Source organism: Eschscholzia californica, unplaced genomic scaffold (genome assembly GCF_041429995.1).
Source record: "Eschscholzia californica isolate CP2 unplaced genomic scaffold, dmEscCali1.0.p SCAF_1, whole genome shotgun sequence".
In the NCBI taxonomy this organism is placed as follows: domain Eukaryota; kingdom Viridiplantae; phylum Streptophyta; class Magnoliopsida; order Ranunculales; family Papaveraceae; genus Eschscholzia; species Eschscholzia californica.
Genome location: NW_028238198.1, coordinates 3,602,630 through 3,624,265, shown reverse-complemented (window position 1 = coordinate 3,624,265; position 21,636 = coordinate 3,602,630). Strand labels below are relative to the sequence as shown.

General features: G+C 34.4%; 3 protein-coding genes and 1 long non-coding RNA gene across 9 annotated transcripts; all 4 read left to right on the top strand.

Moving 5' to 3' along the window:
• Window positions 1-634: 634 nt before the first annotated feature.
• Window positions 635-6,770, top strand: LOC147563334 (uncharacterized). Its single transcript, XM_086668384.1, has 10 exons — window positions 635-810; window positions 901-971; window positions 1,076-1,430; window positions 1,815-1,870; window positions 1,975-2,182; window positions 4,483-4,953; window positions 5,156-5,213; window positions 5,326-5,409; window positions 5,495-5,636; window positions 6,148-6,770. Exons 1-10 carry the CDS (start codon window positions 723-725, stop codon window positions 6,427-6,429), a joined length of 1,815 nt encoding a protein of 604 aa, XP_086524510.1. The 5' UTR covers window positions 635-722; the 3' UTR covers window positions 6,430-6,770.
• A 372-nt stretch (window positions 6,771-7,142) lies between these two features.
• Window positions 7,143-11,815, top strand: LOC147563333 (calcium/calmodulin-regulated receptor-like kinase 2). The gene is made up of 8 exons (XM_086636752.1): window positions 7,143-7,326; window positions 8,237-8,623; window positions 9,843-9,996; window positions 10,213-10,339; window positions 10,579-10,664; window positions 10,773-10,844; window positions 10,995-11,198; window positions 11,327-11,815. Exons 2-8 carry the CDS (start codon window positions 8,301-8,303, stop codon window positions 11,621-11,623), a joined length of 1,263 nt encoding a protein of 420 aa, XP_086492878.1. The 5' UTR covers window positions 7,143-7,326; window positions 8,237-8,300; the 3' UTR covers window positions 11,624-11,815.
• Window positions 11,816-13,072: 1,257 nt separating this feature from the next.
• LOC147563332 (uncharacterized) lies at window positions 13,073-16,110 on the top strand. Of its 2 annotated transcripts, XR_015223801.1 has the most exons (6): window positions 13,073-13,397; window positions 13,573-13,695; window positions 13,894-14,056; window positions 15,143-15,214; window positions 15,325-15,427; window positions 15,970-16,110. It is a non-coding gene; the product is annotated as an uncharacterized LOC147563332 (long non-coding RNA). The 2 variants fall into 2 exon arrangements; XR_015223802.1 differs by lacking the exons at window positions 13,073-13,397; window positions 13,573-13,695 and having other exon boundaries at window positions 13,949-14,056; window positions 15,127-15,214.
• Window positions 16,111-16,791: 681 nt separating this feature from the next.
• LOC147563331 (uncharacterized) lies at window positions 16,792-21,142 on the top strand. Of its 5 annotated transcripts, XM_086636714.1 has the most exons (7): window positions 16,792-17,158; window positions 17,857-17,942; window positions 18,072-19,488; window positions 19,600-19,654; window positions 20,182-20,319; window positions 20,553-20,695; window positions 20,784-21,142. In XM_086636714.1, exons 4-7 carry the CDS (start codon window positions 19,611-19,613, stop codon window positions 20,909-20,911), a joined length of 453 nt encoding a protein of 150 aa, XP_086492840.1. In that variant the 5' UTR covers window positions 16,792-17,158; window positions 17,857-17,942; window positions 18,072-19,488; window positions 19,600-19,610; the 3' UTR covers window positions 20,912-21,142. The 5 variants fall into 5 exon arrangements, 1 of the variants encoding a protein (XP_086492840.1); XR_015223797.1 differs by lacking the exon at window positions 16,792-17,158 and having other exon boundaries at window positions 17,404-17,942; window positions 18,072-18,361; window positions 19,361-19,488; window positions 20,182-20,420; window positions 20,553-21,142; XR_015223800.1 differs by lacking the exons at window positions 16,792-17,158; window positions 20,182-20,319 and having other exon boundaries at window positions 17,404-17,942; window positions 18,072-18,361; window positions 19,361-19,488; window positions 20,553-21,142.
• The last annotated feature ends 494 nt before the right edge of the window (window positions 21,143-21,636 follow it).

Sequence of the window (21,636 nt, the reverse complement as noted above, 5' to 3'; positions counted from 1 at the left end):
TTATGTTCTCCCATTCTCTCTCTACTTTTGAATCTCATGATATTAATTAAAAAACCTAGCTAGATGGTGCACCCTAGCGCAAAATATACGACGACCAGAGTTTCAACGACCAAAGTTCAACCCAATATTATATTACTCAAAACTTAGATATTGTGGGTGCCTACGCGGCTAAGCCCTCAATATCTCATTGCACGCATGGCACCAACCACAATATTATCACACGTTTCTAGTTATATGCGTAGTTTTAAACACAAATATTTATTCACGCTGTAGAACATATATTTCCATTGATCTACCAGGTATAGGCCGATCAAGATATCTATTGTCTTTCAACAAAAAAAAAAGATATCTATTGTCTAATTGGGACAATACTCGCATCCGCCACCCACGAAAAACATCTTAAAGATTTCTTGAAGCTAGTTGGAAGCCAACCGCCAAAAGAAAAAATAAAAACATATTCAACCCTATAAGCTTTGAACTATGCTCTTTTTTGAATCTCCCCAAATCTTACTTATACACCCAAGAATGAAAATATTAAAAAATTTGATTAAATATATGTTGAAACCCTAGGTTTGACTTGGGTTTGGGCTTTGAAATCTCTATAAATCCCTCTTTCTTGCTTTCAATTTCTTTTCTCTTTTGTTGTTATTCATCAACAAACTACTACTAAACTATAGCCACAAACAAAGAAAGAAAGAAAGAAAGAAAGAAAGAAAGAAAAAATGGTGTCAATAAGGTTTAAGAGTTTTATTCTAGGGTTTATGTTGATTCTACTTGCACTTAGTGAATCTTTTGCACATACCCAACAAGGTACACAAAACTTCTCAATCTTTTTTCTTCTAATTCAAAATTTTTTTCTACCTTATTTCAAGCTGATTTTGTAATTTCTTATGTTCTTAGAAGCTATGGAGAAGAAATCAATGGTAATCACTACAAAAAAGATGAATACGAAAGTTGTGTCCATCAATGAGGTTGACTTTCTATACATCAAATAATTCCTTAATTGGCATCAAATTTTTGTTTTGAAGATGATTTTTTTATATATAAAATGACCCAAGTAATAAAATTTGAGCAGGATTTTTTCGATGGCGTACCAACTCCGTTGACAATCGAAGCTAAAAATAAGAGACTTGGAGGAAGGAAAATGTTGGTGGGTGATCATAATGTATTAAGCAATAAGAAAGAGATAATGAAACAAGAAGAGTTGCCAATTAATGGGAAAGAAGCTTCAATGAATTCAGGTGCAAAACATTTTGTTGGAAAATGTTATCGTCTTCGAAATCACGAAAGGAATGATGAAAAGTTGGGAATAGAATGTAATAAATTGATGAGTGATAGAAGTTTAAGTCCTGCCAAGAAGGTTAATGTGGGTGGTTTTCTAGCTTTCAATGCCGATTATCATGTCCCTCATCCTCACCCACCTAAGAATAATCGATGAAGATCGAAAAGTTTCGAAGTAGTTTAAGATAGATAGATAGATAGGTCTTTGTTTTTTTGTTGTTTTGTTCTCTTATATAGATAATGTGGTAGTGAAAAGAAGTGATGAGGAATATCATACATGTATGTATGCAATAGACTTTTCTTATAAATCAAAAGCAAAATTCATACTATATACTTGAAAAAGCTCAATTTTAAGTACTACTTTTATGTTTAAGGAGTTATTGTATTTCATGATCTTAGCTTTTCTTTTTGTTTGGTTTTTTGAATTCTTTTGGGACTTAATACATGAAATAAAGATTTTGTGAAGTGATGGAGTAAATGAAGGTCATGGGTTTAGTGTGTTCAATTTGAATATTTGGGTTGTTTTGATGCAGGATTTGGAAAGATGACTTCTAATTCTAAAAGACCAAAAGACATTACAACTAATCAGGTCTCTCTTTCTCTCTCTTTCTCTCTCACACACACACACACACACATGATTCATGTACTAATTAGTTCTTCTAACACTTGTTTTACTTTCTATGTTAACTCTAGGAAATGAAAAGAAACTTAGAGGCCAAGAAACTTCATGGTGATGATGATGACCCTAGAACTCAAAAAACTCCTAAAAAATCCAAAAAGCTTCTTGAGGTCAATGATGAAATTATGGAACTCATGCAAAGGGATTACCCTGGAATGGGTAACCCTCGTCGTAAGCCTCCGATCAACAACGGCCTTGACCCCATGGGTGAAGAAGATAATCGTATCGAACCCTAGTTTGTTTAGGTATATATATAGAGTCAGATAGATCTCCCAATTTTGCTTCACAAGGGAGAAGATCAAGAACTCTTTGTTTTGGAAAGTAGAACCTCTTATATTTCTTGAAACTTTATATAGGCAAACAAGGGTAGTAGCTAGCTAGGTTAAAAACATAGTAGTGTTATAAATTGGTAATATGCATATTGTAAGTACTTTTCCTTTATGAAATTAGGTAACTAACTTGTGAAATCCTTTTATATCATGCTTTTAATTGTTAGTTTTGCTTGGCTTTCTATCAAGTAGATTATTTTATTAAGTTAGAAGCTTGATTTTTTAGCAATTAGTAGGAAGTCTACCTAAGATTCATATATAGGTTAATAGATGTTTTAGTGCTCATTAGTTTGTCATTGAAGAGTGTGTGTGGACAGAGGAAGAGAGATGTCATTTACATTGGGTTGTTCCTATTAAGATTTAGGGAAGTGTTCTTCCTCACATGCTCCTCCTAAAATTTGGTTTGCCGGAGGTGCCTTTAATACTTACATGACGCTTTTAACACTTCCTTATGGTGTTTCTTTTGAGAATGTTTTGATTGAGTTTGGTGGGCTGCAAGCTGTTACTTAGGGTAGGTCAAGGCCCATATATAGGGTTTCTTGGTTTTCGGATGCACTTTGAACCTAAAAGAATCTTGCTAATACCCAGGCTTGTAATCGTAACATAAACAACACGTATTTTTTTTCTTTTAGCATCTTGTCAATGTCATCGGCGGCATGTGTTTCATTTACTTGCAAGACCGAGTTAGTTTCTTTGTTCTCTAATCGTATGTCACCAAAACGAAAAATGAGGAAGACAATTTGATTAATGTGCTCTCATTAAGTGAGTATTACTATATTCAATTCTTTTGAAAGAGAGGCCAGATAAGATTATGTAGGCCTGGTCCAGGCCCAGACCCATTCTACTAGGCTTTCTTTACTAAATTAAGCTCATTCAACTTCCTCATGGGTATGTCCTAGTCTTCGGTCGAACTCATCCCACCTACCTTCATCACCACAAGCCTTATGCATTTACGCAGCTCCGTAGCTCTATTCCTCTAGGTCCCCGAACTCTCTTCGCCCAATCCCCACTAGCGTCTCAGCACAGCCTGTCCCAACTAATAGGTTCCTTGTGAATACCCAAAAATTTGTCATTTCTCAGTGGACTAATGGGTTGCTTATGAGTTATACATATCCTAATATTAGGGTTTTGTCCAAGAAGATTGAGGACTTGGGAGTACTGGTTGCACTCTTCAAACCAAACCATAAATCCATGTAGAATAAAATGGGAAGGCTGATGTAAAAAATAATGAGGAATAATTGATTGACCATCCAAAAAATGTATATTATAGGTAGCCACCATAAAGATTCCATTTTAAAGGGAAAATAAGAAAGATTTGATGGATGGGATTTCATTTTCCATGTTGGCAACAAGTAAACTTCATGGTGAGAAAAGAAGCTTCGGAGTGGGAATCAAGTTTTCCATATCAAAGACCTCATTCACGGTACAATTAGCCTGTCACCTTATTAGACAAACACTCTACAACTATAACTATATCCTTATACAAATAATATTTATGAAAATATTTGTACCTAGCTACCTTAATTAGAAATATTAAGAAAAACTATTATATGACTCCGAGATTAAATTGTGTTGAACTAAAAATAAGAGCCTTCTTTCGTAGCCTCCGAAAGTATCCGACATATAAACTTGGATTCATACCATTAAATCATGGTCAAAGATAAAGTCAAGAGTATTCATAAAATTCAAAAGACACGTTTGTCTATCAATGTTCAACTTCATAATCAAAAGTCATGGGTACCGACAAAAGAGACCTTTGTTTTACCATGTTGTTGTATATTTGATCAAGATCGAATTTGGTTTTATTATATTTAGTAGTTATTCCAAAACGAAAAGAAGAGAATTATCTCATTATATTGTTATTGTCTTAATGTACTAACTCAAGATTTTATTTTATTTTTACCTAGCTACATTGCTTACATCACATACAATTCAATAGAGTGTAGGCACTAGCAAGCTAGGCATCAAAAGCTTGATAGATATTGCAAACCTCACAAAAGCATACTACAAATTTGTATCTTTTTTTCTTGATGCACATTTTGTATCTTTCTCTCTCTCATAAATATGATGTCAACCTTTCACCAAACAATTTCTTATTTCTCATTCATATATCTTGTGATAACCATCAACCATATAAATACAAAGATCATAGACCATGTAAACTCACTATCAAACTAAATCTTCTCTCTTAAACTCTTGAACTTTTATACTCCTTTATTAACTTAAGTAGTCATCAAAACAAAGCATATATGTCTAAAGGAAAAGTGAGAAATAATGTTTGGGTTGATCAAAATAAGAACTACCCAAATCTTATCAAAGATCAAATTAGTAGAAAACCAAACCAACATGGAAGCTTATTATCACACAAACATCTCAAAAAAGTATACCCATTAGGGATTCAAAAGAGTAGTTCATCTTTATCTCTCTCTTCTTTATCTTTGTCTCAGAATTCAACTGACTCTTCACTTAGAGGTTCTATCATACTCGGTGATTGGAAAATTCCCGTGCATCGTCGGGAAGTTGTTAGCCCTAGAAACGAACCTAAAAAACCATTTAGAGTTTCCGGGTCATCGATTACTAGTCTTCGTCCTTTATATCTTAAGCAGTTTACCTCTGGTAGTGATGGAAGCTTAAATAGGTGCCCTTGGATCACAAAGACTACAGGTATCTCTCTAGCTCTACTATAGTGTTGCCCTTGCATGGTCCTCTCTCTCTTTTTCTCCACAACACTGGATAAATCGTTGGTAATGCTATCAAAGTTTTTGTAGTATTTACCACGGTTGAAAACCGTTACCAAAATGTCTCGTTTAGTAGTGTATATACTAAAATGTATTTTTTTTGGTTTGGAATGTGATTTCAACAACAGATGAAATTTATGTTAATTACCACGACAAGTGTTGGGGAGTTCCAGTTTATGATGACTTGTATGTTCCTTTGTACTTGAGAATTCTAATTATTGAATTAAATTGATTTATATGTTTTATTTATTCTGAGTTTAATCAATTGTTGATGATGACACGCTTAAGTATTTAACAGTCAACTATTTGAGCTACTGGCGTTATCAGGGATGTTAATGTATCATTTCTGGATTGATATTCTCAAAAGAAGGGAGTCATATAGGTAAAAATGATTCTATATACTGTTTCAGACTTTTGTTACGATTTGACAATAACCGTGGCTACTTTTGTTTTACTTGCGTATGAAGAGAAGCTTTTGCTAGCTTTGATCCTAATGTGGTAGCTAACATGGGAGAAAAGGAGATCAAAGAGATTAGTTCTAACAAGAGTCTAATGTTGGATGAGAGCTTGGTTCGTTGCATCGTTGATAATGCCCGGTCCATACTAAAAGTAAGTAAACAAAGTTTAAAACTACCCAAATTAGGTAAATAAATAATCGTCACCTTTTACCAAATTAAAAGAAAATTGACTAGGTTTTATCTGATGATTTAAAGTTTTAAAAATATTGTAACATTACAAATATCTAAAGTTGAATAAAATTATATACGTCACTATTGAGAGAAAACTGTTGATTTCTAATTCTTTTGCCAACAACTTTTGGGTGGAGTAGTCACGAACTAGATTTCTCGTTTCAGGTTTGGTGTTTGAGGAGTTACAGGTTTATACTCCTTTAATACGTAAGAGAAATACACTAATGAATACAAAAAATAGAATCCTTTTCCTTATGGAACAAGAATTTGTTCAAAATTGTGTTGGGATTTTTCAACGGTTCTCAAAACTGTGGTGAAAGGTTTTAAAATTGCTTTGTTGTATTATTAATATGTGACATAGATATTATCCTTCTGGGTTGACTAACTCGTAATTGGTTGTTTTTTTGTTTGTGTACCAATTTATAATGTAGGTAACTATGGAGTATGGATCATTCAGTAATTATTTATGGGGATACATGAATTACCAACCGTTGGTAAATCAATACAGACATCAGAAAAACGTTCCCATAAGAAGTCCAAAGGCCGAAATTATAAGCAGAGACTTAATAAGAAGAGGTTTTCGATTCGTAGGACCTGTAATTATCCACTCATTCATGCAAGCTGCAGGAATGACGATCGATCATCTCATTGATTGTTTTAGGTTTACCGAATGTGTAAGCCTTGTCGAGAATACACCACATACACAAAACTAACCTGTTTTATAAAATCTTTGGTGACGGTATAGATGACGGAGTAGTCTATAGTTTATCACATGGATAACCGATATCACCTTAATTTAAGTGAGCCCGGTTAGACTACGAGATAAGGAAGATCTACCCTCTTCGGTTAACTGGGTCTGACTACAAGGACGTGTATAATTGTAACTATTAACGGTCTATATTATATATGTGATTGGAAACGGCCTGATACATAATTTGGGTCGGTTTAATTTGTTAATGTTAATGGGTTAAGTTTGTGATGATTATGTAATCTTTTTATCTTTTTGTATTGAATAGTTTTGGTTTACCTAATATACATCTTTACAGATTACATATAATAGTTCTTTTTTAAGTTTCGAAGTCATTTGAAAATAGTTATGATTAGTTCGGAATCATTTCGTTAAGGTATTACTAAAAAAACAAATAATACCGATATTATAATTTCTATGCAGAAAAATTGTTGTTAAAGAATTGAATGAGAGTTTTAGAAAACATAGTTAGAGCAAGTTTTTCCACCATTAAGGAAGAACCATATTCAGACTTATTTAATTTTTAGATTTTAGATTATTAAAGAAAAACAAATATAGAACTTTTAAGTTTTGAATTGAGTTGAAAAGTCTAAGCTTTGAGTTGACTTATGTTTTGAAGTCAATAATGTCAAACAACCTTCACCGTTAGATTAGGTTTGGTGAGAAATAATACATAATATAGGTATTTGCGATAAACAACTAGTAAAGAAGTATCACGACTGACTGATGGCTTTACTTCGACTTTTCCTTCTCTCTCTCTCTCTCTCTCTCTCTCTCTCTCTCTATACTAGAGGAACGAATCAAATCTAACTGAAATCCCATCTCCAAACGAGTAATTTGGTTTGATCTTCAACTCCATAAGGTACGTTTATCAATCCACTTTAATGGGTTTTGAGGAATTTCTTTCAAATGGGCTCAATTGATTTTATTTTCATCTGTGATTTTGTTAATTTATTAGCTAGTTTTTTGCATTATGGGTCTTCTGATTTTAGGATTTTAAGATAAACCCAAATTGATCTTATTGGTTTATTCATATAGTGATTTCTAATTTCATCTTTGATTAATTGTAAATGTTAACAAGGAATTCAGATTTAAAATGGTACCTAAAATGTTAATTATGGGGTCATAATAAACTTTTTAGTAGGAATCTGGACAATTGAATTTGGTTCTTGTGATTTGGTCATCTCAATTAATATTGAAAAGTTTGGAGCTTGATATGTGTCACTTAGGGTTTTGTAATTCTAGTAGAGGGAAAATGAGTGAATGCCAGTCAAAAAAAAAGTGGAAGTTGCCCAAATTCAGATGCACTAATGGTTTTGTTAGAGAGCTTTTGGATCCTTTTGATTTCTTTACGGATCTTTCGGTACACGAGATGGGGATGGTGGGTATGGAAACCAAGTATGTTTTATATTGGGTTTCTGATCTAGCATGGTGAGATCTTCAGTTAGAAATTCCAATGAGAGACTACTTATTAATGTAGATTGGGTAGGCATTTGATTGCACAGACACTCGCATATTATTCGTTAACATGGTGTTGGATATAGAAAACCTTTTCAATTCATAGTCATTTTGACAGATCACTTTTCATAAGCCTATATCGGTTCTTTGACATGGTACATGCTTCTCAATTTTGAGCTCTCAACCATAAAATTAGGGTTAGGTGTAATAACAAATATTGGTCTGGTGTGTAGATGACGAGTATTAATTTTCTCGTTTTTATCATCTTGGAGGTTTTGTAGTGGCCCCTAATATTAGTGTTTATTCCATGACAGTGAGTTCAACCCATGTTAGCATCGATAAATGCTCCCACCTTCTGATTGTCGAAAAGATTAACAAATGGATAAAGCTCATTTGGTTATTATCGGTGTTTCAGCTGGCGTGGCTATTGGCTTGTTAATTGCAGTTTGTGCATTTCTCGGTTTAAGGTGGTACCGAAGGCGAGCTCGCCTTCAACAGCATGCAGCTAACCGTGGAGTAAGTTCTCTTCCCATACGTACGAATGGTGTGGGTGCGAGCATCGACAGCAGTGTGTCACTCTCGAGCTCTGTATCTGTTAACGGGTCACAATTGCCTATTGGAATTTCTCCAAGATCTTGGTGGAACCACCAGAGTAAAGACATATTTGCTTCAACGTCGGGCATTCCTAGATACTCGTACAAGTATGTGCTTTCTTTTTATTGTGCATAAAATGATTTCAAACCTATGTTTAAATTTCAGTGGTTGAAATAGGGTCTGATAAAAAAGTGCTGAGGAGGTGAAATGATTTTCCGAAATTCGTCTAACCTCCGCATTACTTACATTGTATGTCATTCTACAAGTGCATAACAGGAAAAACTTATACACCATAAAGTATGTAGTACAAAATAGACTTGAAGCTGTTGGAAGTGGCGTAACAACCAAATCATTTCATTAGAGATTCCCCTCTACGGGCTCTACTCTACTTGTATCACATCTCCGACAAACACAAAATACCAGATATTCATTGTTCAGCGTGTGCCTCGAACCCTTGACCTCTAAAGTTGAAGATTATACCTCTTACCACTCCAACCAAGGGTTGTTGGCAATTCATTCCTTTTGTTATCATAGCCTATCAGAAATATTTTTAGGCTTTCCTAACATGTTGAATGTTCCAGTTCTCGTAAAATTTTATTTATTCTAGGAAGAAGCACAAATATTGAATATGGGAATCCTAGCCTCAGACATATTTCTATGTGCATCTCATGTCACATAGTGTAGGCCCTGCTTGGTATTCGAGAAATTTTGCGGATTTTCACATCTCATTTATGCTGTTTGGTTGCTAATTCATGTGTTATAAAAGGGTGTGGTCCATGGGCCTTACTTTCCCCAAACTGCTCTTCGGCCTATCTCACCCCAGAAGCTAGCTCAAGGGGTGAGGCTTCCCCTCACACTTTGTAAGGGACCACCACCGCCTCCCACAACAAATGTGGGACTAACACCAACAGTCTTTCCTTTCAGATATTCGACCTGTAAACCTATATCCCCTCTACAATGGCACCTGGAAGACTTTAATGAACCTGGGCTCTCATACCATTTGTCGTTATAATCCACTGGCCTTACTTGCCCAAAGTGGTTTTGAGCCTATCTCACCCCAAAAGCTAACTCAAGAGGTGAGGTTTTCCCTCACACTTAGAAAGTGACCACCACCCTCTCCGCAACCGATGTGGACTAACACCAACACTATAACGTGGACAACTTTTTACATTGCCAAACTACTAACTGAATCTTCTCAAGTTAATTTGTCGGATGACTAAAGCATTATGAGACGTTATTATCCTAAGTAAAATTTATTTATGTTGGGTAGTAGGACTTTTCTTAATATACTCTTGAATGTTATATCTGATTTATTCGCTAATCTAGGGATGTTCAGAAAGCCACACAAAACTTTACAACTATTCTTGGACAGGGATCTTTCGGTCCAGTATTTAAAGCTACAATGGCCACAAGTGAAGTGGTGGCAGTAAAAGTGCTTGCTTCTAATTCAAAACAAGGGGAGAAAGAGTTCCAAACAGAGGTAATTGCTTTTCTACATATACCCCGCAAAAAAAATTCTATTCCAATTTGCTCAATCGGTTGTACGATTCATAAGAGGAAGATCAAACTGTTTCCCCTCGGTCACAAATGGATTGTAAAGTAGTACTATATCTTTTCTTGCCTGAGCTTCATATTTTCCTAAATATCCCAATCTCTTCGAAGTGGAACTCGTTCTAAGACTTATTCTTTGGAGCAGGTACTTCTGCTAGGTAGGCTCCACCACAGGAATCTTGTAAATTTGGTCGGATATTGTGTGGACAAAGGTCAACACATGTTGATATATGAATTTATGAGTAATGGAAGTTTGGAAAATATTTTATATAGTAAGTTGCTACCTCGTTTTCTTTTTCTTTAAATTATGATTTCAAATGGAGAATTTAATCATAGCTTCCTCGTTATAGGCTGTGCTAAGGGTATTATACATTTATACCTCTATCGTACTGATATCTTATTTCTGACTATCTGCCAATGCCAACTACCCATTAGATATTTCGTATTTTTAACATGTTTGAATTTGAAGTAAGATTAAATCTAACTACGTTCATTTTGCTAATACTCTCAGACGAAGACGGGGATTTTTTGAGTTGGGAAGAAAGACTCCAAGTTGCTCTTGATATTTCACATGGAATTGAATATCTCCACGAAGGGGTACGTTAATATACATAAATTTGCGGTTACTTTGGTAATAAGCACCGACCTTCTATGCTTCAGAAAATGACCAACATTGTGGGTTAAATTATGCAACCATTGGAACAGGCTGTCCCTCCCGTCATTCATCGAGATCTAAAGTCTGCTAATATACTATTGGACCGATCAATGAGTGCCAAGGTACGATCTAATGGAGTACAAAAACTCTCCTTGTCTTATTTCCTACCACAATAGTTCTAAATTTCGGTTTTATAATTTGCAAATATGAACTTGACTTTGTCATCTAATTTCCTTCATGTGACAATCTTTCACTATGTTTCGTGAAATTAGGTTGCGGATTTTGGATTATCGAAGGAAGAAGTTTATGATGGTAGAAAGTCAGGTCTTAAGGGTACATATGGTTATATGGACCCTGATTACATATCTAGTAACAAGTTAACAAAGAAGAGTGATGTCTATAGTTTTGGGATAATCATCTTCGAACTCATCACAGGCATTCATCCTCAGCAAAACCTAATGGAGTATATCGATCTTGTAAGTTGTTCATATTTCCAAAACATATGTAATTTAGGCAACTTTTCGGGTATCTATAGCATAATCAATTGAGAAAAAGATCTCTCAAAGAAGAACTAATTTTGTCACTTTTCATTTTTGGTTTTAAGGCTTCTATGAGCTCAGATGGTATAGATGAGATTCTTGATAAGAGAATTGCTGGAAAATGCAGTATTGAAGAGGTAAGGCTCCTCGCCAACATTGGTCACAAGTGTTTACGAAAACTACCAAGAAAACGTCCTTCGATTAGTGACGTTTCACAAGCTATATCACGGATAAGACGGAGGCATCTTAGCAAGGAAGAGTCATTTGCCGGTGGAGAAGTTCCAGAGGTTTTGAGGCGAATAGAGAATCAACAAGTAGAGTTGAGTAGCATAGCAAGCATGAAAGTTGGAGTACAGACATAGAAATTTCAACTTGGTATTCTTCATCGACCCACGCTCATTGGTTGAAGCCTTTTACATTTTAAGCTTTGGAATCACAGGACTGTGTGAACGGTAGCTATACGGACGTTTTCTAAGTGTATTGTGGGAGAGAAAAAGATGTACAGTTTTTTTTTCTTTGAAGAAGGCAATATTATATTGTGTAGTGATACAAAATGATGACGGCTAAGCGAGTGGGCTGTTGGGCGCCATGGGCCAGATCAGGCTTGGCCCTATGGGCTGGGGAGCTAGCCTAGGCCGTGTCGAGCCAGGCGTCCACTTTGACATCACTATGAATGATGTACAGTTTGTCCTTAGAAAGTGGTAAATGCACACATGATTTTTATCAAACAAACGCATGGATAAATATGCGCCACCCAAATTCAAACTTTTCGAAGCTTTCTTGTGCACACACTATATTACATATATATAGATATTAAAACTAAGTGCAAGTAAATATTGTCAACTACCGTTCTACTAGTCATTTTATGTCAACTTCGAAAATTCGAAGATTACAGATACAATTCACAATAGATATAGAATTCATCATTTGCTGACTTGTGTTGAACGTCGTAGTTCTTGAAATCGTGTTATAAAAAAAATAAAGTGAATTGGGTTCAAACTCTAATCGTATTATAAAAAAAAATAAAGTGAATTGGGTTCAAACTCTTTGTTCGGCTACTCACAAACTTAATGTTATGGTAACATAGTTCAACAAAAAAAAAATGTTATGGTAACATAAGTTAGGGGTGGGAATCGGGCGGGTTCGGGCTCATAAATGTCGGGCACGGGCGGGTTCGGGCGGGGTAGTAAGCTACCCAATCGGGATATCGGGCGGGTTCGGGCGGGTAAACATGAGCCTCTTTGAAGCCCGCGGCCCGATTATGCCCGAGTGCCCGATCGGGCTCTAACGGGCTCGGGCGGGCGGGTTACGGGTTTTTTCAAGAAAAAATAATATAAAAAAACTTAATTAAAAATATCATTATTGTTTGCAATTCATTCACGACTCAATAACTTATATCCAATTAAAAATATCATTGTAAATTTCCTAAAGTTCATTTACAAATATAAGACAAAATACATCAAATAGATTTACACAAAAAATATACATAAACATAGAAATTACATAAATCAAAAAAAAGAAACCAAAAATTTAATAACAAAAAAAGATGCATCTTCCAAATCTTCAAGTCTGATTTTCATCTGCAAACAAAAGGAAAATGTGTAAGAAAAATAATAGTTTAACACTAACATATATAATCATATAATTATAATCTATATAATAAAACAGGTTGAATAGTGCTGACAGGGACAAACCAAAAGATAAATCCAGCCGTCCGTTTCCGATCAGCACTAATATCAGCCTTTTGATTCAACACTAATATCAATCATTAAGTGGGTCTTAGTAATGCATTCTCCATGACCACTGCTTTTAGCGCACCAGGTCGCCTAAAGCCAAAATTTTAGTGCGCTTAGAGTCTTAGTGGTTGCTTCGTCTTCTCAACTCTTCTGTTGTAAACGCTTCTAAATTGTTGGTATCCTTAACGGCCATATCATTTCAATCCTCCATTATCATAATTCACGTTACATGAAATCTTCAATTCCTAAATCCTCAACGGCCATATCATTATTCTTCCCTAAAAAATTTCAATGCCCAAATATTAAATTCAATCCATAATCATAATCTTCAACTCCATAACCATAATATTATGACATGTATAAAACTATTGCATTCAGTCACCTCCATGAAAAACCAAAGGTTAGTAAGTTTTCTTTTATACTGATGTACCTTTTATTTGGCTTCACTGTTCTTGCTTATTTGCTTCATTTTTTCAGTAGTTCATTTTGATCTTCATTGCTAAATACATCTATGCTTCATCCTGATGAATCTTATTTGCTGGTTTGAAAAAAAACTTTGGTGATTCTATAAGCAGATTTTCTAAATGTAGAAGTTGCCATGTACGTGTTTGATCAAATGTCTGAGAGAAATGAAGGTTCTGCTTTCAGTTCAAGATGGCTATTATCTCGAGGCTCTTCTATATGCACAGAATAATCAGGTTACACCTTAAGCAGTTATCCTTTTATTTCGTGTTGAACTGAAAGCACATCTTGATCTGCAATTTAAAAAGGTTTTGTCTTATCCAATTGCTAAAACAAAACTTACACTGAACTACTCATGTTGATTGTTTTATGTCCATTTAACTTGAAATATGGAACCCACATAATGGTTAATAGGAATACTGGTGCACTTACAGGTAAACACTACCTGACCTTCATTATTTCTTGAAGCAGCATCGAATTCCAATAACTCGCAGAATCTAGCAGCAGTACTGGGGTTCTTCTCAGATTTCATTCCTGGTTTCAAGAATACAACCACAGTGGTTGCTTGATACAGACACACACATGAAGATTAGCAAGGTATGGAAAGTTATGAGCCTCAGAATCCTAAAACCTCTTTTTTTGTGCTTAGACTGCAAACGAAAACGTAGTGGTCAGTCGTATACTCGTATAGACAACTTACTTACTCCATCGATCTATATGGTGTTATAAATTTTCTTTTAATGTTACTTGAGTTTTGAATTATAAGAACCGGCAATGTCGTTATGATGCTTTTTATAGTGAAATTCGGAATAGATATTACTTGTGTTCATTTTTTTATATCATGAATAATACTAATACATTAATAAATCCTATGAGTTATTATAAGTTTTCGCACCAGAATGGGCTATGAAAACTTTATATATACTAGGTTTCCGAGTAACTGTTCAACCCGCGCTTAAAAAATATGATATTTGTTTTCCCTATGGGAGAAGAACTAATTAGAGAATCCTATGAGCTATTATAAATCTTCTCACCAGAATGGGCTATGTAAACTTTATATATACTAGGTTTCCGAGTAACTGTTCGACCCGCGCTTAAAAAATATGATATTTGTTTGCCCTATGGGAGAAGAACTAATTAGAGATTTCTACTCAAATTTGTCTGTGTGTTTGTGAATTCAACTTTTTTTAAATAAGTTTTCGACTTTCTACTAATTTTTCTTTTTGTAACTTAAAATTAGTTTATTTATTCGGTCATCTCCAATTGTTAATGCATGAGGAATATGGCGGAAACTCATAAAAATGGAGGACTCCTACCAAATGTTGCTTCAAAACTCTTAAAAAGGAAGTTTGTTGTCGACCTAGATCTCATGTTCCACACCTAAAGCCAAAATCCTCTTCGATATTCTCATCAATGTACCTGTCCTCGAGCTCGAATCTTACACGAAATGGTGTTCCACCTGCTCCCGGATTTGTGGAAGAGGTTCTGAAACTTTGTTATATCCTGTCTGAACTCATGTGGGATGCAATTAGGTCAATGGATCGAACAGGAAAAAGCTCTTTTGATTGCTACATTTGCTTTTGTTTTTCGGTTCTTATTGTATTGTTGATAAAATTAATTAAGTTATAATGAGTTTTGACGTTATGGGTCAATATGGAGTTCAACAGATGTTTTCGCTGTCAGTTCACTACTATTGCAGTTTGTAGAGAAGATTACTAATGAGCATATCAATGCAACAAAGGGTTCTTCTAATAGGTAAATGTTCTTAAATTCAAATTTCTTGGTACTTGTCATTACTGAAGATGAACTTTGGCTAAAGTGAATGTCTATAATAAGAAAATCAATCTATGTCTATTATGTTTCAGGGTTGTGCTCACTACTTTATTTGGTCTCAATACAAACTTTTAGATGACAATTGTTACAAGGTTTGCTCGTGGAAGTATGAATGGTTTTCTTGGCCCCATTAAGGTATATATGTACTTCAAACTCGATCTTATCTTACATGTATGATTTTTTATGAAGATCTTATAGCGTACAAGTTATTCGGTCCATGAAATTGTTTCATAAACATAGCCTTAGCGTCATATTGTGTTTGAAAATCAGTCATATGGTTTCTTTTGCATTATATTTGTATCTCTATGTTTGACGCGTAGTTTGTATGAGCATTATAAACATAGCCTTAGCGTCTTATTGTATTTGAAAATCAGTAATATGGTTTCTTTTGCATTATTTTTGTATATCTCTAGATTTATTTTTATATTCACATGTTTAACCCATGTTTTGTATGAACTCGAGACCAAATCCAGTTCTTTTGAACTGGATCTGCATCAAAAGAGAAAATTAGAAGTTGATTCACTTCTAATTTTGTCAATTTCAGTTGCCATTTTACTGTGAAAAAGATTCACTTTATATAAGTCATTTTGGTCCTAAACTAGGATTTATCAGTGTTTATACATGAAACTGAATTTTGATGATTTCTTCTCAATCGATATGTGTTTCTACTTCTTCAGATATTGAAAATTCTATCAAGTGTTGCAGTAAAATCCATTAGAGACTCAATCAAGTACCCTAAAAAGGTCTCAAAGAAATACGCTTTCAAAGGCTTATTTTTCGAGGAATCAAATGTTGCAGTAAAATCCATTAGAGACTCAATAAAGTACCCTCAAAAGGTCTCGAAGAAATACGCCTTCAAAGGCTTACTTTTCGAGGCGAATGTTTCATGGATACTCTGTTGAAATCTTGCAATCTAGATGGTGATATTTTGCAGTTTGAAGATCCATTTGACATTTTTGAATAACCGGATTTAACTAAACTTTGTAGATCAAAGTACTTATTGATTGTTCATTCAAGTACAAGGACGACAATTTTGGGTATAGATAAGCACTAATCTTGAATGGTGGACATCAAGACTCCTTTGTCAAGCTTTTGTGAAGATGGCTTCATCTGTCTGGGTTCTTCAAGTTATGGAAGATTTGAATAAAGTTGAGATTTTTAGGGTTCAACGAGGGAGTCGGTGAAAAAAAATTGTACACCAATTTGTTTTTGAAGATTTACATTCTCGAAGATTTACATTCTCGAAGATTTACATTCTCAAAGATTTAGTGTAATTTGTCCCTGGTAAAAGATCTAATAATTCAAATAGTAGAAGGTTTATTTTTTGCAAATTGAAGGTTATTTATTTTTGTAACGGGTAGTCAACCACTTTATGACGTATGAAATGCTTAATAGAATTGGCCGTGCCGGAGGCACGGGTTATGCCTAGTCTATATAATAAAATAGGTTGAAACATGCTGACTGGGACAAATCCCTGGATAAATCCAGCCGTCCGTCCCACATCAGCATTCGTGTACACCATTGGATTCACCCCGGGCGCTTATAGAGTTATCTTTTCAACGAACATATCTCCTCGGTTCCCACTCAAAGTCACCGGACATATCTTTTCGGTTCCTGGTTTCTCTAAAATTGACTTATTTTCCTTCTAAACGATTGGCTTCTCCCTCACTAAAGTTGTTTCTCTAAATTCATCTCCTCTTCAATCCGAGCAGAAGAAACTCCCTCATCAGAAAGAGATTTAAAGCCTTCTTCTTCTTCCATTCGTGGAAACATATCTTTTCAGCATTAGGGTTTGTTGACACAACCCTTCATCTCTCTTTTCTTTCTCGACATATTGGATGCTCCATTCAATTCCAGAAAATTAAGGTATTTTCTTTCTTTTTACCTCTCACTTTAATTTGTAAGGTATTTCTTATTTTCTCTTCTTCACTTCAATATTTGGGTACTTCTTCATTGATTTTGAAATCCAAACTGATTTGCTATGATTTTCTTTTTTGATTAGCTGTTACATACACTTGGTTTGAGTTGTTTTTTTCATCTTTTTCTATTTTGGTATGTGGCTCAAAAATCCATAGAATGGAAAATGTCTCTGGGAATAATAAGAATCCAAATTGATTTGTTCACATTTACCATTTTGATTAGTTATTACATTCTAAGCATCATGTAGTTAACAAATCTATTACTTACAAAGACTCTATATTCGGTAAAGGGACTTTAAATCTAATTGACACAAACTTTAGTAACAGTGTGCATAGAGTTTTTATCAAACTCTTCTCATTGTTAATGAGTTTGTATGAGTATGGAGAGATGAATATCATTTGTTTGATTAATGTGAAAGTTAGCGTGAAACCAACATAGTTCAAAGAATAGGTCAGATCATTTAAGTAATATAGTATTTGTTGATTTTCTTAGTAACGACTAATTTCAAAAGTTTTCCGTTGTGTTTTCATGTGATTTTTCTTATGTGTTTTCCGTTGAAAAAGTGCAACATTTATTTGAATATTGCATTCTTTGAAAAACATGCCCTCTATTTGGAGTTGTTCATTCTGACATCGGAATTTCAGGGTCATTAAAAAAAATTATTTATTTGGACAAGCTTTTGCCGAAGAATGTTCGTGAACTGACATGGTTTCTTTCCACTAAAAACTTGGTAAATACGTTCGCATATTCCTTAAAATGGGGTTATTCTATTTCTATCCATTTTTTGCCTTTTACTCTTTCATGTTATTTCTTGATGGTGAATTTATCTTTTATAAGTTTATACCGACATGTGATGTAGATGGCAATGAGGAGGGAGAAAGGAGCATCAGCTACACACAAAGTAGTATGGTTGCACAGTCTAAGCTTTCTGGTTTTGGTTGGAAATCAATAAAGGGAGATGATATATACAAGTTGACATATACACCTCCTCCAAGAATGGTGGGAGAGGTTGTTGTTGATGATGCTTGGGTCGATTAAAAGATAGAAAATTTCCTTTACCACTCAGTTATGACCTAAAGATGTCTCAAACCTGTTTCATGTTTAGGGGTGACAAGAAGTAGTCCAACACTTATGTTATTTACAGTTAAGGTTCCCCTATATTGATAGATGTAACATACATTTACGTGTATGCACAGCCAAGGGACTGGGTGATCTTAAAGCACAAATGAAAACTATAACAATTTCACATAAATTTTGGCAATAGTGGTCAAGATTTTGCGCTACAAATGAGAGCTCAACAGAGATTCGACCGCTAGGCCACCCTGGTTTCTCTCTATCTGGATGAAATAAAATCAAGTTATCGAGTTTTATATTGTCAAGCCACAATTTGGGCTATAAATATTTGTAAAACTTTATACACAAGGTTATACGTACGACAACGTAGAGCATTTATAGTATTCAGACATGTCCTTCACACGCACACACCTTCCCCATCAGCTAGCAACTACTCGATTGAGTTTGGCACCTCGCCAGAACACTCCTTACTCTCAAGTTTTAGGCAAAAATCATTTCGGATCGTTTGTGGAGTCCCCGTGAAGGTGTTAGGCAAAAATGAAGTTTTAGGCAAAACTCTTTTCTCTCAAGTTTTAGGCAAAAATCATTTCGGATACGTATGTGTTGAAGTCAAGGAAAGAAATAACAAAAGCAAGAAGGTTTGTGTAGTAAAAAAGATGAAAATGTTATACTATTTCTTGCTGTGATATCTTTGGTGTATTCTTTTGTTGTTACACTATATTCTCTTCATGTTTCAGAAAAGAAGATTTGAGATTTGATTTCATTCTTTGAGTTTGGTTGCTCTAATCAAACTTTATACATGATAATACCTTCATTATATGTTTGTTGAGATGTCTGACTGAACTTGGATACATAAAATAGAGATTGGGAACCTCTACTAGCAGTTGCAAGTCTTCATCTCTTGTGATAAAAAACATATGCATGAAATAATAATTTGTTGAGGTTGTTGCATATGTTGTCATCAATCTGTGCTAGAATTTAGATATCTTATTCTCATTTTTCTCTTTCATGTTTGATGATGATTGCTATGTCGCTTTCCCTATTAATCTTCAGATTCCGTTTATTTTGTTTCAGCTCCAATTGAAGGAAAATGTTTGATTGTAGAATGAATGTGAGGTATCTTGATCACTGAAGATATCCAGATTTCTCTAATTTTTAAATCGGGTGGCTTATTTATGCTCAAGTATCATCATTACCCATTTGTAAGCAAACTTTTAGTACCCTTATTGCTTTTAAACGATGTTCTACTATTTTATTTGTTTTGTTAATACGAGCTCAAGCGTCAGATGAGTCTCTCATTATGAATGTTGCAGTTACTTGGAATATGTTGGAGCTCTTGCCCACTTTAAAGAGGCCTATGGGTATACTGTAAGTTGTCATAACTCACACTGTTAATTATTTCTTTAACTTTTCTAGCTCTTTAAACCTATTTCTTAATGTCTTTCAATGAATTATATCCATTAAAATGACCTGTGGCCTTAATGGTGACAAAACTAAAATTGCTAGACAATGTTTTAGGACTACTATAGGTGGTAGATATATTTGATGCAAAAGTGCAGTTGGCCATAGTGGACTACCTAATGGAAATGGTTCGGGCAGGCAGTAATCTAATTATCATTTGCATAATGTAACGTTGTCAATACTGCAAAATACAGTGGCAATGACAAGTCAATAGAAATTAATGTCCTGTGCAAGTTTGATCTCCTATATCCGGCGTCATGAAACCGTCTAATGTTAATGTTGCAGACTCTTTAGTATTTATCGCGTGAATTGAAATATTTGTCTAACTGTCTAGAAGTAGTATTTCAATTGAATGATGGTTGATAGCAAGAACAATTTAAACAAAATGGTTTTGGTATATGATTCATTTATGGTTAATTGAAGTCTGCATGTAGGCTAACAAATGTGTTCAACAAGAAACAAAGGCTCGAGGAATTAGTGGAAGATTTTTGTGCTATCATGTGGAGTTCCTCAAAGAATTCCAAAGTCACTTTCCATAAGCTAACAAACCATTGTGTTCCTCATCCAACTCGGTTCGATTCCTCCCTAAAGCCAGAACTGTCACACATTGGAAATGTTCTTAATGTTGTTACTACTTTCACATGGAAATGGTTGTTGATAACTTGATATTCATGTAAATCTCTCTAATTTTTTGTATTCTTATGAAGTTTCTTATTTTGGAATGTTGTTTTACTTTCTTTTTTATTAGAATTTTTCTTATAGTGTTTGATTAATTCTTTTCACTTTTTAAACCAACTGTAAGCAGTCTTTCTGAATCTGGCAAGTACGAAGACAAAAGCTGTATTGGAAAAATAGATATCAAATACTACATGGTTCCAGGATTCAACTCAAAGGGTCCAACATTAGCTAATGGAACAAGAACAGTAAATCTGTCCGGGATACACAAGAGTAAGTCATGCTAAGTTTGTAGTTAGCGATGATCGAGCTCTAATTGGAACCAGCAATCTCATTTGGGATTACTTTTATACTACTTCAGGTGTGAGGTTTGGTTCTTATAATCCTGCCATTGTTTCTCAACGTCGAGAAGTTTTTGATGCAGATTGGAATTCACCTTATGTTGTACCTATTGAACCATTGTTGTCAAAGTGTATTGGTTCCAGCTGATGAGTTGAAGATTTTATCGAAAACATCCGACGTAGTTGGAACAATATAGATATAATTAGTTTGATTAGCCTTTTTTACTCTCTGTAATCGAAAAATAAAAGAATGGTTAGAAGATAAGGATTTTAATCCCATTAGTTGAATAAGGTGATATATGCAATTCAAATGTGTTTATTACATGTTAAATTTAAATTTACACAATAATAAATTGAAATTTAAATTTAAATTGAAATTTGAAGATTTGCTTGATTTTTAAGACGTATCATATTCTACTATTTTAGTTCTTTATTCACCGATTATATATATTCAAATGCGTTAATTTTTTTCAAAATAGTTCCGTGCCGGAGGCACGGGCTATACCCTAGTATAACTAATTTCAGAACTTAAACCTATTTTCAACAAAAAACAAAAGGTAAGTTTACATCATCACCAGGAGAAAATTACAGATCTGATATACAGATCTGTTTCAGAATATACACCATGAAAAAAAAAACAAATCTGATTCATGAAAAGTTCCAAAAGTATACATCAAAAGAGATTTTTTGAAATTTAATCCTTTATAAATATAGATCTGATTTTCATTAATAATCTTCATCTAAAAAAAGCAAAGGTAGTCTCCATACCTTTTTTTTCTATTTCTTCATAAGTCCTTTTGATCTTCGTCTAGACATTAAGTTATTTACAGCAAAAGTCGGATCAACAAAAAACCCTAGAAGGTTAAACTCTAA